Consider the following 12649-nt stretch of genomic DNA (forward strand, 5'->3'; position numbering starts at 1 on the left):
CCACTAAGGGAAACAAAGCCTCATTCTTTGGGATTGTCAAAGACATTCCTGGGTTCATACAGACTTTTCTGGATACTGAGTTAAACAACAACATTGATGTGGATGAAGGGAACATGTATGCTGAATCCATTATTAATAGATAATATAAATAATATCCATTTTTAATGGATCTTTTTGGACATATCTGTTCTCTAAAACATCTTCAGTATTGACTGAAAAGGATACTGTTTGTGCATGCAAATAAATCTCAGTTTTTGGTAGTTCCTATGGGTCCTGAGTAGTTCTGAGTTTTTACCCATAGTCCACAGCTTGTCCTCTGTACCCTTGAGCAGCCACACGACTCCCACCCTTGCTTTCTACTTGAGTGAGAAACATCTCTTCCTCAAACTGTTGCTGTTCTAACAAATGAGGGCAGAAAATAATGAATTTGAAAAGCTGAGCTCAGCAAGGCTCAAATCCTGAATGGGTCTGTGACTGAACTTGTCATTGAAAATATCTTTACCAGTTCAGTATCTGGACCACAAGCTCATCCTTCCTAACAGCTCTAGGATTGTATTTGAGGGTGATGGATAGGTCATCCTATCCACTGGGAAACTGGGAAAGATGATGCTGCCATCACCCTCATGGTGTGCCACAGTCTTCTGACTGCTTGCTGGGGAGTCCTCTGTCCTCATATTTGCTAACATCTTCTAGTATACTTGCTTAATGTCAGTGGGTGGTGAAAGTGTCTCAGAGGGTCAGGAAATACCTTCCACTTACAAGAAAATTCAATGACAGGGATGCTGAAATGAGTCTGAAGTCATGGGCCAGAACTGCAGTGATGTGAATGCTGAGGACTGTGATCATTTAGTGCCACGGATCTTGTTCAGAGCAGGGGATTGGAGCCTAACACAGCATAAGATTGTAGCAAAAACTATAGCATGAGGGTCACAATACTGATTCCCAAAATAATCATGGTCAGTTAAAGAGAAAAATCAAAATTTGTGTATAAACCCTCTTGCTTATTTGGCATGTTCGATCTAACAGATCTATAGGTTTCTTTTCTCCTGTGGTACTAAAAATGCCACCGTAACTGATGAAGAGACAACACACTGCCCTAAGAAATGCCTGGAAGAAATTTTCATCTTTAAACTGACATCAAAGCTGCATTCACCTTGCTTAAGAATGGGAATTTTAAACTTTTTCCAGTCCAGTCCCTTATCTAAACCATTAACTTGCATAGAAGAGTGTTAAAAAATGTGTTTTGGGGCTAAATAAGGCATTTTTGTTGGAGGTTACTGAGACACGAAATGATTACTTATCATCCCTTGAAATGACATTACATTTAAATGCAGTGGTACATGGGCACTTATTGCTACCTTCATCTCCGTTAATCCTTGCTCACAGCCTGAAAATTGAACATTCTCTCAGCCTTATGGGATGCACTGAAATTCTCAGAGTTATAATTGCTTTTCAGTATGCTATTTCAGCTGCATGTTACATGATTTGAAGAGGTTCTCTTCCAAACAGAAAATATTTAGTGAACACGATGCTGTGTATTTTTTCCTTTTAATCAGTTTTATCCATGAGTTCACCAAAGATTCAAAGGAAAAATAAAAATTGAATTCACTTGACCATGATTGATTGGAAAATTCAGGGGACAACCTCTTTGTTATTGATGGCTTTTAAATTGCTGTGCATCGTTACCTGGGTATGCATGTGAAATTCATCAGCATTCCAAACCTTTCTAGCTGCTTCTGTTGTTTGCTTAGAGATAGCAGCTGTAAATTTAGACGTGCACAAAATAACCTTACCAGACAAAGATATGGTGTTGTCTGAAAGTCTTTGCAATGAATGCCTGTATAAATGAACCCTTTTCCATAGAGGTCAATAGGAAAGCCAGAGCAGAAAAAGTTTGTTTGAGAATGAGAAAGCTGAGGCCTGATCAAGTTTCTCACATGATGGAAGTTCCTCAACTTCATCGTCCTTCTGAAGTGCTGGTTGTGTTAAAGAGAGAAGTAATGGGAATAGGGCATCACACTGATGCAGATTGTCATGGGTCTTGCTCCAAGGTGGGGGGAAACTGTAGCACTGCACAGAAACTGACAGTATGTGAACCATAGTACCATGCTGGGCAAGAAGAAGGAGACAAGAATTCATAAAGGGCTAATTCTCCCTTAACTTCCCTTTTTACATTCATTCCTGAACTCATGGAAATCAGGGTCAAATGTGAATCCTCAAAAGAAAACCCACCGTGGGAATAGGATTCTTGGTTTTGTTCTCTAAGGTACCCCTACTAACACACTGCACCTCCACAAAGGCGGAATGTGCTAATAGGAGTCCTTGCTTAAGTGTCTGAGCTTATGTGTCTGTGGTCACAGATGTGATGGTGATAAGCAGTTGGTGTCGAGATGCTCCACTAAAATTTGCAGCAGTGCTGCTGCAGGCATGCTAAATTTGAAGGTCACTAAAGGTGTGGGGAATAACATAGATGTCAATCTGTATGAAAGACTCGTCCAGTTTGGAGAAGTAGTTGGAACTATATTTCTGTCTCATTGGGATGAATATCAGGTGGTAGAAGGTAGCACAGCTCTTAGATTGCCGAAGCTACTCTATTTCCAAATTGGACTAGAAAACTGATTTCTTTTTTCCCCAGTGGTGTTAATTACCTGAGATGGTCAACTCCCCTCACCCCTGCAAATAAAGCACTTATGTTTCCCAAATTGGTCTTCATGTCCTAGTCAGCACGCTAACCTATTTGCTGTTGTTGTTTTGCAGAAAGCTTTTCTTTATTTCTCTTCTGGGTTTTTTGGGGCATTTTTGGGGGTTTGGTTGTGTCCGTTCCCCCCCTCAATAAACCTTATTCTCATTGAAACAGGTATTTGCATTCCCATTTAAAAAATTGTGTATAGACAACTTGGAAAAACCGCTTCACCAATGAATTCCTGAACAATCTTAACACTGAGTTACATCAGCAGAAAATCTGCCTTACCCCCTCTGCATTATAATTTTATGTTGGTGAATGCATATACTGAACTCACTCCAGCTGTCTCTAATCATTCTTATGTTTTTCTTCTAATAATGAGCCTGGAAGCCTTCCTAATGAGTGCATATACATTAACATATTTTTCTGCAAATTCTGTATTATTTTGATTGTACGTATTAAGATATTTTAAGGCAAATGCTGTTCTGCTTTTTGGAATCCATGGTTTAATTGATGGAGTCCTGAACTCCTCCTTCAGTGATGACCTCTGGTAAACAGGGCATGATTGTAGCAAAGTCTGATGCTTTTGAAGGACATCAAGTTTATGTTTTTGTGAGTGCTGCTGAAACTTCTGAAACTTTGAAAGATAGTCCTGATGTTTGGAATATATCAACTACTTTGTTTGAAATGCACAAGTAACAAGACTTATGTATGCCAGGATAAAAAGGATGCTTGTGATGCTGTGTGGCCATAGTGAAGGGCCTCTATGTTCTTGGCTTGTATTTTTCATAACGTAGCAAAAACTTCCCTGTGCTGACAAAATCACTAACCTGTGTTTTCCTGTACAGAAATGCAATATATAGATATATTGCCCTGCCATGGATTGAAGAGATTTATACTGTCTGTCCACTAAAATGTGTTAAATGTCAAAAGGGCAAGCTTCAGATATAAAACCTGTTCTACCCGCCAGGTCAGCTTTGTAGCTTTTTGATCTCAGGTCAAAGCTCAGAGCACTCTTTAAATTATCAGGATCTCACAGATGTGGGAGGAAAAGGCAAATAAGCACAAGAAGCATTATATTTTGAGTAGAAAGTAGTGAGAACCCCTAACAACTGCTGTTACACCTGCTGAGAATAAATCATAGGTTTGGACAATGATATGCTTTTGCAGGTTTGTTCATTGGAATATAAATGTTGACAAGCTTTGTCACCACATCCCTTTGATGGGGTCTTTTTTTTCTTTTCCATGTAGAAATAACAATGATTTCAGTAATTGTTGAGATCTTGGACTATCCTCTTATTCAGAGGATTTCTGAGATGGATTTGTCATTCATTGGCAAGATCTCATTCCTGTCCTTAAAAAAAAAAAAAAAAAAAAAAAAAAAAAAGCCTGTGATCTAATGAAAAGTGTATAGCATAAGATAAAGTGAAGAGTACCTTCATTTTGTAGAGGCAGATATTATGACTCATCTAAACGGCAAGGACTATGACAGCCGGAATCTGAGAACAATTATTCCTTAAATATAAGGCCATTTTTCTTTGATTTTTGTTGGCAATGGGCTTTTCAGATGTTCTTTGACCCTCTTGAAACAAGTATTTCTGCTGTATATTAGTTTACTGGAGCTACATTGATGGTTGTTTGAAATTCACATTTTGGCTTTATAAGCCCAAGCGTAATGTGATTGCTCTGTTCCTCAAATTGACTCCTACTTCGTTATTGTGAGTACGAGTTACACAGCAGACATGCTTGTTTCAGTAAAAAAAATAAGACCCACGATTGTATCGGAGTTTTTTGAGAGCCCCTTACATCATTCAAAGCTAGACTTGACCACTTTTTGCGAGATAAGGTTACATGTCAGTCTCACCTCTGTGCCCGGCAAGATCATGGAGCAGATCCTCCTGGAAACCATGCTAAAGCACGTGGAAAATAAGGAGGTGATTGGTGACAGCCAATATGGCTTCACTCAGGGCAAATCATGCCTGACAAATTTAGTGACCTTCTATGATGGGGCTACAGTATTGGTGGATAAGGGAAGAGCAACTGATGTCATCTACCTGGACTTGTGCAAAGCATTTGACACTAACCTGGATGACATCCTTGTCTCTAAATTGCAGAGACATGGATGTGATGGATGGACCACTCGGTGGATAAGGGATTGGCTGGACTCAAAGAGTTGTGGTCAATAGCTTGATGTCCAGGTGGAGACCAGTGATGAAAGTGGCATTCTGTAGGCGTTGGTATTGGGACTGGCACTGTTTAACATCTTTGCCAGCGACACGGACAGTGGGATAGAGTGCACCCTCAGCAAGTCTGCTGATGACACCAAGCTGTGTGGTGCAGTTGACTTGCTGGAGGGAAGGGATGCCATCCAGAGGGACCTTGACAGGCTTGAGAGGTGCGCCTGTGTGGACTTTATGAAATTCAACAAGGCCAAGTTCAAGGTCCTGTACGTGGGTTGGGGCAATCCCAAGCACAAATACAGGCTGGGTGGAGGATGGATTGAGAGCAGCCCTGAGGAGAAGGACTTGGAGGTACTTGTGGATGAAAAGCTGGACATGAGCCAACAACATGCACTTGCAGCCCAGAAAGCCAACTGTATGCTGGGCCGCATCAAAAGAAGCGTGGCCAGCACGTTGAGGGAGGTGATTCTCTCCTTTTGCTCTGCTCTGGTGAGACCCCACCTGCAGCACTGCATTAAGCTCCGGGGCCCCCAACATAAGAAGGACATGGACCTGTTGGAGCGAGTCTAGAAAAGGGCCATGAAGATGATCCAAGGGCTGGAGCACCTCTCCTGTGAAGACAGGTTGAAAGAGTTGGGATTATTTAGCGTGGAGAAGAGAAGGCCCTGAGGGGACCTTATAGCAGCCTTCCAGTACCTGAAGGGGGTCTACAAGAAAGCTGGAGAGGGACTTTTTACAAGGGCATGTAGTGATAGGACAAGGGGTAAGGGCTTTAAACTGAAAAAAGTTAGATTGAGATTACATACAAGGAAGAAATTTTTCATTATGAGGGTGGTGAGGCACTGGAACAGGTTGCCCAGAGAAGTTGTGGATGCCTCATCCCTGGAAGTGTTCAAGGCCAGGCTGGATGGGGTTTTGAGGAACCTGTTCTTAGTGGAAGGTGTCTCTGCCCATGGCAGGGGGGTTGGAACCAGATGATCTTTAAAGTCCCTTCCAACCCAAACCATCCTATGATTCTGTGTGCAGACTGGATCATAAAAGGGTGGTCTATAAATGTACTGATTGAGTAATACTTTTATGTCAAGGTTTACAGGCATACGAAAGAACACTTACGTAATTTACAGTTGTTTAGGAAGACTTCATGATTAGCTGAACTATTGATGTTTACTTGCAGTACAGCGAGGAAAGAAAAAGGAATGTTGTTGTGTTGTTAAGTACTTTCTCTAGTGTCTTATATGTCGAAAAATGTGCTGTGTCTTTCAGCTAACAGATGGAGTTCACAGCTGTGCATGCAAGTATAGCCAGTCTCTAGGAAAAAAAAAAAAGAAAAAGGGAAAAAAAAAGGAATTTCTCTTTACAGAAAAACGGTTCTTTTTTTCTCTTAATCTTTCCAAGAATCACTTACTAAGATATTCGTAGTAGTAGAACCTAGTAGTATGTGGTAGTTCTGGTGAGATGCTTTGTGTAGGGACTCTTGATATGGAAATAATTTTTCAATCTTTTCCAAATATGTCTCCATACTCTGTGTTATTGCATTTCCTGTTTCTTTTGTGTGTATTTTTTTTTCACCCCTCACAGAAGCTCCTCCTTCTCCCATACACATATACCGCATTGGACTGTAAATGTGGAAGGTTAATTTCCCTAGTAAATCCAAGTATTTATTTCTCATCTTTCCAAAGGAGAATTGTAGCTACAGAAGGCAGGAGAAAAACAGAGGAAGTGGAAGGCATCAGTTGTCACTCCTGAGCACTGTTAGAGGCACGGTACAAAATGCATGGTTTACATCTTTAAAACAAAGTGTGCTATTAAGTGGGTAATGCTAAGAGGAATTTTTTCTAGACTATAAATACCACTGAATCTCTTCAACTTCAAATCCCAGTACGGAGACAATTTACAGTTGCAATCAAAATGATGCACACAATTTAACTTCAGCACCATCTGTAACTCTGCTGGTATTTTAATAATGAATAAAATTATATCTTGGCAACAAAAGTCCCACTTAAATAAAATACCTTTAAGTTCCAAGCGAGGCCTCCAAGAGGAAGCTACAAAGCCTCTGATTTACCCTGAAATATCCTTCATGTTTGCTATAAAATAGATATATCTACATTTAAATAGCAAGCTGTGGACAAAAGGTCTGTGGGACTATGTGAAACCCTTGTTAACCTACCCCTGAAGCTCAGGGATTGTGGTTTGGGCAAGGGTTTACACAGCTAATCACAAGCACTCCTGCCCTCATTGCACAACTTGTATCTGGTTCAGCAGAGGTGTATGAGGGAGGTCTAATCTGGGACATATTTGCTGATGCACCAGGCCCTGTGTACTTGAAAAAAAAACACCTACAGGAGGCAGTTATCGTCCCTTAAAAAGCCTTTGATTACCGTGGGATGATGCAGGAGGTGTGTCACTTCCTCTTCTGAATTCCTCTTTTGGACTCCATTGTAAGGCCTACCCACACCAGTTTCTGGGTTATAATTTTCTCTTCTTTTCCATCTTCTCCAATTTGTATATTTTGCAGAGAGTAGGCAGTTTTTCTCTGTTAATAGTTTGCACACTGGGTCCTGTTCCCTATCCTTCTTTCAGTTACATTGTTGAGCAATATTAGCCTCATGTTCCTACTCTGGGTACTGCTGTCTTGTGGCATTTATGACTATTTCATGATGCTTATGGTCACTAATAGAGCAGCTGCAGCATAGACCACAGTCTTACTGTGGCTTGTCAAATACTTTCTATTTACGGTGATATGAGATTGTTGGTGTAAGTATGGTACTACTTATCATACCAATAAGAGATCCTGACTAACAATATACTACCAGGTAGAAGTAATGTGAGCTTCACAGTCAAAGATTTTCTGCACATTTGTCTCAGTGAGGGTACAGCGCTACTAAAAGCAGTTCAAAACTGGTGTATGGGAAATCCATGGAGCCCAGGGATTGCTGATCTTTCACTGATCGTGTTCTCTTCGTCAAATCTTTCATTAAGGAAATGTGAGTGATCTTTCTGGATGGCCTTCACAAGTGGAAATCTTTGTCCCACTGAGTCTTCAAGTGGACAAGGGAAATAGCAGCAGAACAGGTTTGTTAACACATCTCAGTTATGGCTAGTAATGACCTTGCCTGCGTTCCAGGGATTGATCCTCTTCAAAGGACAGGGTGAAAGAAACATTAGTGTGATTACAACAGGTTTTTGGGGTTTATGGCTTTCTAAATATCTTTGGTGTCCGCTAATCAGAAATCTTCTAAATTCATATTGGTTGCTGCCACTGATATTATCTCAAGCTTGAAGAAAGTTATAAACTGGACCATGCCATGCCTACCAACACTGATGTAAAACATGTACTAGAAGAATTAGTAAAGTTGGGCTGAATTGCTGATTTCTATGCAAAATCAATTTTGGTAATATATTAGCTGTGTTTCAGAAGCCTGCTGTGCTTCAGAAGCATTTGAAATCCTGTTTCTCTAGGACTTGGATACATTTTTCTCAGTTATTTTTTCATACTTGTCACAGGTGTGGAAGGCCTTCACAAAATATAGAGCTTAATTAGATACCTGGGCAAAAGGCCTTTTCTGAAGTTCACTACTTTATGGACTATTAGCTAAAGCTTGTATTATCTGGCATGTTTCAAAGGAGCCCAAGAGTTTTAGTGTCTAAATCTCACTTGGATGCTTTTGAACTGATAACATTTATATTTGTGTTTTAAAAGAAATGGTTTTGGACAAAATTAAAATACATTGGGGAAAAGGGAGAGAAGATTTACTTGTTTTTACTTAGAGGGCAAGTAAAGCTACAAGAAAGGAATCAAAAGCAATAAACCAAACAACTTCATAATAGGTTGGTGAGTTTTTCATTTGTTTTTTGCTAATTTATCATTATTTTCTAAAAATCGAAAGTGAATAAAAATCAGAAAAATTGCATTGATACAGGTAAATATTTTTCTTCATTTCAGAGGCAAGATTGCTGATGACAGTTCTAATAATACACGACACTGTAAATGCTATCCATAATTGTGTGTTTCTCAGAACTCAGCACAGTCAAGGTCAGCACCCATTTCTCAAATGCAAGTCTGTATTATGTGATTTGCATGAAGATGGCTTACAGGTACAATTAAACACTTTTTTTTTTTTTTACTAATTATCTGCTTGGCAAGGAAACATAGAAGAAAACAACTGGCTAGTAAATGCTTTTCTTTGTGAGTGTCCAGTTGTTTTAAATGGTTCTGTAGTGTTGAATTTTCTCTGTTAAAAACAATGTTTTTAATAGATATATAATGCAGTTGACTAAGAAGCAAAGTTCTTGTTCTGACAGGCAAACTGCCAAGGTGAAAAGATTAGGGTTAGAAACTAGAAACATGGGAGCAGCTGGAATAAAGTTCTGTTTCTGTCACACCGAACGAGGGAGATGGTCTCTTGAAGTGTGTGTGCTGGGACTGTATGTTGGGAATCAGGATATATTGGCTTTGCTTTTGATTTTTACCATGGGTTTTCTCTGACCTTGCATAAGCACAAAAATTTCTTGTCTGCACCCATCAAAAAAGGAAATATGATAATAACATCTGTTCTTAGAGAATTTTGTAACCTTGAGAGAGATGTGTGTTTTTCCCGCCCCCCCCCCCCCCCCCAATTCTGCCTCCTCATGGAAGCAGGGCTTATGGGATGATCCTTACTCTATGTGCGCATACTAACTTTTTGAACACCATGGTCAATTTCCGCTAAGTTTTACAAAGATATGTCAATCTCATATCTGAACAGTTCATATGTGTAGTGTCTCTGACAAGGGATGCATCAGAGCTACTCTGCATGTGATCTGGATTGTTCTGCATGTACAAGTTGACTAATGAATCCTAAGCATCTTACTGTACTGTACTTTGAAATTTCATTTAGTATGTGAAAGCTGTGCCATGTCCTGTATTGTCGTTCTGTGCATGTAGAGCTGTCAGGTGCAACCTCCAAAGTTGCAAGGTGAATTTTGACTGAAGGAAAGGCAGAAGAGTGACCTTACATCTCATCAGAGTATCCATTCAAGTATCAACTTCACTTGGAGGAAATTCCTTCTTGCACTCTTCAGTCAATCAATCGTTACTCTCTTATCTATCAGACATTGGTCTGTATTGATTCTGGTGCGCTCAGAACTATCTCCAAATTGTTAATGCTGTCCTAAATCCCAAAGCCTTAAAATGACTTGGTTTTATTTTTAGATATGAATTCAGGGAAGGATCCCTGGAAGTAGTGTGGTTTTTGGTTTGGTTTTTTTTTTGAGGAAAACCAAATAAGGAACCCAGAATTTGGTGTGAAAATGCTGATGTAATGCTGTAGTAGCAGAGATCCAGGTGAGTGTGTCTAGGGAAGGAAGCAAAGGATGTGGAAATGTAGACAAAGTATCTGGTAGTTAGAAGAACTAATTGTCGCTTCCTAGACTGGAGCCTCCAGATATCCCAGGGAAAACCTTAAATTCATTGCTCTGAAATGGTTTACACTTGCTGCTGTACTGAGACACTTGGTGTCCCATAGGTATCCAATCATACCATCAGGGAACAGTGACAATCCAGAGATTGTCACCGTGACTCTTGTCATGGCCAACTTGTGGATCACAGGCTGACGTGCTGAGTTCTTTCCTGGTCCAGGGGCTACTGCAGGGAACTGAAGAGACCTAGCAGACTAGACACTATTTAAATTGAAATCTCTGCATTCAATTATTTTCTACTTAAGGTTTTAAGTGATGCTGAATGTCATGTAGATCTGTTGCTAAGGCCTTGAACCTCCTTTTGAGAGGTTCCCAACCTCTCCCCTGGATTTTATAGAAAGCAAAAGTTTGGGTGAGTTTGGTGCCCCAATGTACTTAGCATTTGAGATCTTTGTTTAAATCTCTGTTCAGGTCACAAGTGACAGTGAATTTAAGAGACTCATTTTAATTTACATTTTTTTTTTAAGTCCAGACAGAACAATTATGGCCTGATCTCATGCATATCAGGGAGCACAGAACTCAACAGACATTTCTGCATTGCAGTCATAAGTTCTCTTTGAGACTCAAAGGCTGTAAGTGACAGATCCTTGTGGTCAAAACATCAGTGGCATACTTGTCCTCAATTTGTCTAACTCACAGGTCTTGCTAAGACATTCTTTCTGATGGTAACCCAAGACACAGACAAGATTTTGTACTTAAGTTTTCTTTTTGAGGTATGTCAGTCAATGCACTGATATGAATTACATTGATTACACTGACTTTTCATATAGAGATGGATTTTGATTAGAACAGCCCAGATACTTTTGTAGAGAGCCATTGCAGAAAGAGAGAAGAAATATTTTAATGTAATCTGGCTCGTTATAGGAAAGTTATCACCCAGTTTTAGATCAGTCTAAATTTGCTTTCATAACTATAGTTTTTATAGTAATTTTTGCTTTTATTCCTTGCCTTTTGTAGCCCTGAAATGTCATTAATGCATTATTCCCTGCCCACCTTTCCCCCCTACATCCTTGCAAATTATGTATTTACTCTGTGAGTGTGAGAATGCTGTGGTGCCTGAGATCCTGCTAACCTGCAGGACTTTTCCAGTAATTAGATCCATGTTGGCTCCATGGGAGATTCAATTAAAAATGAGAGGGTTTTATTATTATTATTATTCCCTACTGAAACCCTGCACTATGTTCTTGAGTGTGTATGTGACAGCATTGTAATGAGCAAACTTATTTCACATAATTCCACCCTTATTCAAATGTTATGGACTCAAAAATTCAACTTGAGTGTTAGCCTAGCCCATCTGTCCTCAGATGAGTATGTGGAAGTAAGAGGGGAAAGACATAGTAGACTACTCATTTGAGCTTACAAAATTAATCTGTATATGTGTATGAGAAGAAGTGAAGAAAGGAGGGTAGATCATCAAATTGCATTCTCTGAAAGGAAAACATTTTCAAGCTTTTCAAGTATTCAATGTCTCAACGACAGCTGCCATCACTTGCCATCCTACCAGGCTGTCATTCTAGGGGGTAAATTTCAGTCTCGCACGTGAATTCAAGTACAAATATGCTCTTTCTCCAGTCTCTGTCTACTAAGTAGAAACAAAAACCACCTCGAGATAGCACAAGTTGGTATATTTGTTGCTCATGTGATGACCTCTGTATGTTTTGTTTTTTGCTTTTTTTTTTTAGATAATTGTGATGATGCATTGGTATCTCCCTTACCTTCAACAGCCCTTACCAGTTCCTCTGAACTCTTCAGCACTCACAGTCCCAGCTTTGCAAAGCTCAACAGGCGAGATGGTAAGGTTGCAGTATGAAATGCCTAAACTATTCTTTTTAATCACATTTACAAAAAATAACTTTTTATGTTGTTTGTATGCAGTGCATTCAGAGCCAAGTCAAATAGAGCCCTTAGTTTATGCTTCTGTGAGAGCTCTATTTAGAAACAATGCCTTCCTTTATTATAGAAAACTTCTACTGAATGTGAAGCTCTGCTCTTGTAGAAACATCCTGAAGAAGTTCATATAGACTTTTTGCTTTTGAAGAGACTTCCCGTAATCTTTAGAGCTTGAAGGTCATTAGGCTTGAAGAACCCTATTCTGAAATGTAGGTGTTTGTTAAAGTTAGTAGCAACTAGATATTCAAGTTCCAGTGGAATTCAATGATTACACAACTCTGCAGAAATAGTGAAAATGAATTAAAAACTTTGCAGTTGTTTGCAATGAAGAACGTTTGAGGCCCAGATAATGGGTTCACACACAAGGTGAAACTATTAGGATCAAACCTGGTATCAGAAAAGAGAAGTTGGAAGTATCTAGGATGTCATTTGAGAC

At 39.6% G+C, this 12649-nt stretch overlaps 1 protein-coding gene across 1 annotated transcript in view; it reads left to right on the plus strand.

The window, feature by feature from the left end:
* Nucleotides 1-2427: 2427 nt before the first annotated feature.
* CNTNAP5 (contactin associated protein family member 5) overlaps nucleotides 2428-12649 on the plus strand; it is a 227120-nt gene continuing 216898 nt past the window's right edge. The window contains exons 1-2 of the mRNA XM_075710407.1: nucleotides 2428-2560; nucleotides 12006-12116. Of these exons, the coding sequence (XP_075566522.1) occupies nucleotides 2428-2560; nucleotides 12006-12116 (244 nt within the window). The remainder of the gene's footprint in view (nucleotides 2561-12005; nucleotides 12117-12649) is intronic.

The sequence above is a fragment of the Pelecanus crispus genome, chromosome 5 (assembly GCF_030463565.1).
Source record: "Pelecanus crispus isolate bPelCri1 chromosome 5, bPelCri1.pri, whole genome shotgun sequence".
In the NCBI taxonomy this organism is placed as follows: domain Eukaryota; kingdom Metazoa; phylum Chordata; class Aves; order Pelecaniformes; family Pelecanidae; genus Pelecanus; species Pelecanus crispus.